Source organism: Octodon degus, unplaced genomic scaffold (assembly GCF_000260255.1).
Source record: "Octodon degus isolate 3935 unplaced genomic scaffold, OctDeg1.0 scaffold00079, whole genome shotgun sequence".
NCBI classification, from domain to species: domain Eukaryota; kingdom Metazoa; phylum Chordata; class Mammalia; order Rodentia; family Octodontidae; genus Octodon; species Octodon degus.
The window spans coordinates 6,167,944-6,171,978 of NW_004524655.1; the positions used below are offsets into that span (position 1 = coordinate 6,167,944).

Below are 4,035 nucleotides of genomic sequence, written 5' to 3' on the forward strand. Positions count from 1 at the left end.
AAAAAAAAAAAAGCATGAATTCCTAAATTAGCGCTACTGGGGCAGCGAGTTTGCACTCGGGAGCATTGGTAACAAGTTCCACAGTGTGTATCTGTGGCTGGCTCAGGGTGCAATGGCTAAGATTCCAATGTTTCACCAGGGAAGGCCGACAGGGGGCGCTACGGGAGAGCTAGTCCCCGCTCTAGGATGGCTTTCTTGGGTTGTGGGATTTGTAGTTTTTCTTGACTCATTTTGGTTTCATGAACTACACTTCCCAAAATGCATAGGTGGCAGGATCGTCCCACTACCGATTGTCGAGCGTCCCCTAAACTGGGAAAGGTAAGTGTATTCGGTGTAGGCTGCAGGTTTCTAAAACTTGTTTATTTCTTGTAAGGAGATTGCATTTCTCCTCCTTGCCGGTAGTAGGACCTGGAAAAGAAGAGCTGTTCCCACGGAACGTATTTTCAGCAGGATTTCCCTGACCTTTGATCTGAGGAAATCTGATTGTGTAGTATTTGTGTAGCCCTCCACGTTGCTGTGGAGTGTCAAGGAAAAGCTAGGTTCTGAATTCAGGTCTGAAAAGCCAAGCATAAAATACTGTTTGCCTGTGGGGTGTGTGTCAGCAGAAAATGTCTGCATTATATCAAAGAATATGTCAGCACCTTGTTTGTACAGCTAGAAAAGCTGACTCTTGTGGATCTTGTACCCCCTTCCCCGAGCTGTGTGCAGTTTGTATGGGAGAATGCCCAAATAGTAGGGGACAAATGAAAATATGTGCACGTGGTTACTTACAATCAATAAAACAAGCCTGAAGGGTCTGACATATTGTGTTAGACTTCACGTGAGGAGTTCTTTCCTACCTACCATGCTGAAGGCCGTGGGTTCAATTCCAGCGTGCTGTGGATCTCAGTGAACCTGACATAAATGTGCTTCTCTTAGCTTGTGGAGAAGTAAGATAATTCTGATATTTATTTATTTATTTACTTATTTATTTATATTTGGGGCTTGCTATGTAGTTTAGGCTGTCTTTGAATTCACTATGTAGCCTAGGCTGGCACGAAGTCATGACAACTCCCTTGCCTCAATCACCTTTGCTTGCAAAACCCAGATTCTCACTTGAGGTGTTTTGTTTGTTTGTTTTATATAGAATGAGGCTGAGCTATGGGCTGAGTTTCAGGTCAACAAAAGGCCGCTGGATCACGAACCTCAGCCAGCAGTGCGGGCGTGGTTCCAGTGGGTTATTTGTGCCACCAAGCCCTCCTTTGAATCCTGAGAAAGTGAAAGAGTTCCAGCGCTTCATCACCCTTTCCAAGAAACTCCTAGTGGTGACTGGGGCGGGAATCTCCACGGAGTCGGGGATCCCGGACTACAGGTCAGAAAAGGTGGGACTTTATGCCCGCACCTCCCGGAGGCCCATCCAGCACAGCGATTTCATCCGCAGTGCCCCCATCCGCCAGCGGTACTGGGCTCGGAACTTCGTGGGCTGGCCTCAGTTCTCCTCCCACCTGCCCAACGCAGCACACTGGGCTCTGAGCACTTGGGAGAGACTTGGGAAGCTGCATTGGTTGGTGACACAGAACGTGGACGCTCTGCACACCAAGGCGGGGAGTCGGCGGCTGACGGAGCTCCACGGGTGCATGCACAGGTGGGTAAGGCACAGGCTGACCACAAAACTGTGCATTCCCTGAGGGCAGGGGCCCTGGATTGTCTTAATCGCATCTTTGTGTGTGTGTGTGTGTGTGTGTGTGGCCAGTTCAGCCCGGTGGAGGCGGGGCTGGCCGGTATGTGGTGCTGGGGATTGAACCGCGGTCCCTGTGCTTTGGCTCAGCTTGTTCTAAGTAGGTGCTTTTTCTTTAATTTTTTTTATTTGTGTGTGTGTGTGTGTGTGGCCAGCTCAGCCCACCAGGGGGCGGGGCTGGCATGTGGTGCTGGGGGATTGAACCGTGGTGCCTTGTGCTTTAGCTAAGCTTGTTCTAAGTAGGTGCTTTAGACCACTGAGCCATCTCATCAGCCCCCTTAATTGCATCTAGAGAAAGGTTTTGGGAGCAAGTCTTTTTGAGACAGAGTCTTGCTATGTAGTTCAGGCTAGTTTGAGCTCAGTTTGTAGCCTGGGTTGGTCCTGAACTCACAATATTCCTCCTGCCTCAGCCTCTCGAATGCTGTGCGCCACCACACCTGGCCTGGGAGCAAGTCATTTTGGAGTGGATTCTACTAAGCTCAGAGAAGGGGTAGGATATACACAGGGGAGGAGGCTGAGGCAGGAAGATCACTGTGAACTTGAAGCCAGCCTGCCTACAAAGTGAATTCAAGACCGGCCAAGGGGCAGGGGGGATGGCTCAGTGGAATAAGAGCTTCCCTGGCAAGCACAAGGGCCTCAGTTCAATCCCCGGTTCTGCCAAAACAAACAAGCAGACCAGCCTAAACTACATAGACTCTGTCTCAAAAAGCAGAAACAGGACTGGCAAGATAGCTCAGGGAACTAAGCACCTGCTTAGGCAAGTACAGGGACCAAGATTTGATCCCTGGCACCACATATCACACTGGCCCCGCCCCTGAGAGCACTGAGCCAGCCAGACTGGGCATGGTGGTGTGCCTGTAATCCCAGCTCTTTGGGAGGTTGAACACAGGCGGATCACTATGAGTCTGAAAAAGATTGGGTAATTGAGGAAGTTTTATGGTTAAGGTGGGGCTTGATCCTGGCTTGAGTTTCACTAGACATGGAGGAAAGAGAGGGCTTGCTAAAGGAAGGGAGTGTGTGGAGCCCAGGGGAATCTGGCCTGGCCTCTAAGAGGGGTTGGGATGGTGCCCAGGGTGAAAACAGATTGTCGGGCTGGGGAGATGGCTCAGTGGAATAAGTGCTTCCCTTGCAAGTGCAAGGGCCTGAGTTCAATCCCCAGTTCCACCAAAAGTAAACAAATAAACAAATAAATAAATAGAAATGGTGTTTAAGATGTGACTGTGTGATTGAAATTAAGTAGGTAAAGAGGATAAAAGTTAAAGAAAAACGAAAAACAAAAAAACCAGATTGTCCAACAAGGACAAACCCAAATCCTGGTGCATTTGAAAATCAGGGGGCGCAGTTTGGGTCTGTTGTGAGACACAAAGGGGCCTGTTAGTGGTTTTGAGTAAGAGCAACATGGTAAAATTAGATTAGAGGAAGTCTAGACAGGATTAGAAAGAGAGGGTCAGGGAAGTAAGGAGGAGGCACCCAGACTAAGGTGGTACTGGGAGGGAATCAAGAGTTCCTGATGCCTATGGCTTGCTAAAAACAAAACAAAACAATAAGGAAAGAAAAAGGGAGCAATTTACATTTATTTATTTGTTTTTTGGTTCTGGGAGTTAAACTCAGGACCTTGCACTCACCAGGCAGGTGCTTCTGCGGCTGAGCTATATCCCCAGCCCTTCATTTTTTAATTCTCCCTATTCATTCAGAGTAGCTTTATGTCATCTCTCTTTTCCTTCTTCCCCATATTATAAATTGTATATCTATATCTATATCTATATCTATATCTATATCTATATCTATATATCTCCCTGGGATACTGAGCCAGTACACTGAGCCAGTGACAGAGTCCGGGAGTGGTGGTGCATGCCTATAATCCCAGTACTTAGGAGGCTGAAAACAGGAGGACCACTACAAATTCAATCTGCGTAGTGAGACCCTGTACCAAATAAACAAAATAAATTTATTACAAAAAATACAGTTGGGTGTGATGGTGCACACCTATAATCCCAGCACTTGGGAGACTGAGGCAAGAAGATTTCTACAAGTTTGAGGGCAGCCTGGCATACATAAGCAAATTTAAGGCCAGCTTGAACATGATGGTACCTGCCCATAATCCTGAATTATGGAAGGCTGAGGCAAGAGAATTGCAAATTAGAGCCCAGCCTGGGGTGATGAAGGGAAGGGAGATGCTGCCTCAAAAAAAAAATTTTTTTTTTTTTTTTTTGGCAAAACCGGAGATTGAACTCAGGCCCTTGTGCTTGCCAGGGAAGTGCTTATTCTACTAAGCCATCTCCCCAGCCCCTCAATTTTTTTCCAAATATTTTATTTTG

General features: G+C 47.4%; 1 protein-coding gene across 1 annotated transcript in view; it reads left to right on the top strand.

Annotated features, from left to right (window-relative positions):
* The first annotated feature begins 273 nt into the window (after positions 1 to 273).
* Sirt4 (sirtuin 4) overlaps positions 274 to 4,035 on the top strand; it is a 16,020-nt gene continuing 12,258 nt past the window's right edge. Inside the window, exons 1-2 of the mRNA XM_004636250.2 lie at positions 274 to 318; positions 1,127 to 1,624. Coding sequence (XP_004636307.1) covers positions 1,128 to 1,624 — 497 coding nt within the window. The 5' untranslated portion in view covers positions 274 to 318; position 1,127. The remainder of the gene's footprint in view (positions 319 to 1,126; positions 1,625 to 4,035) is intronic.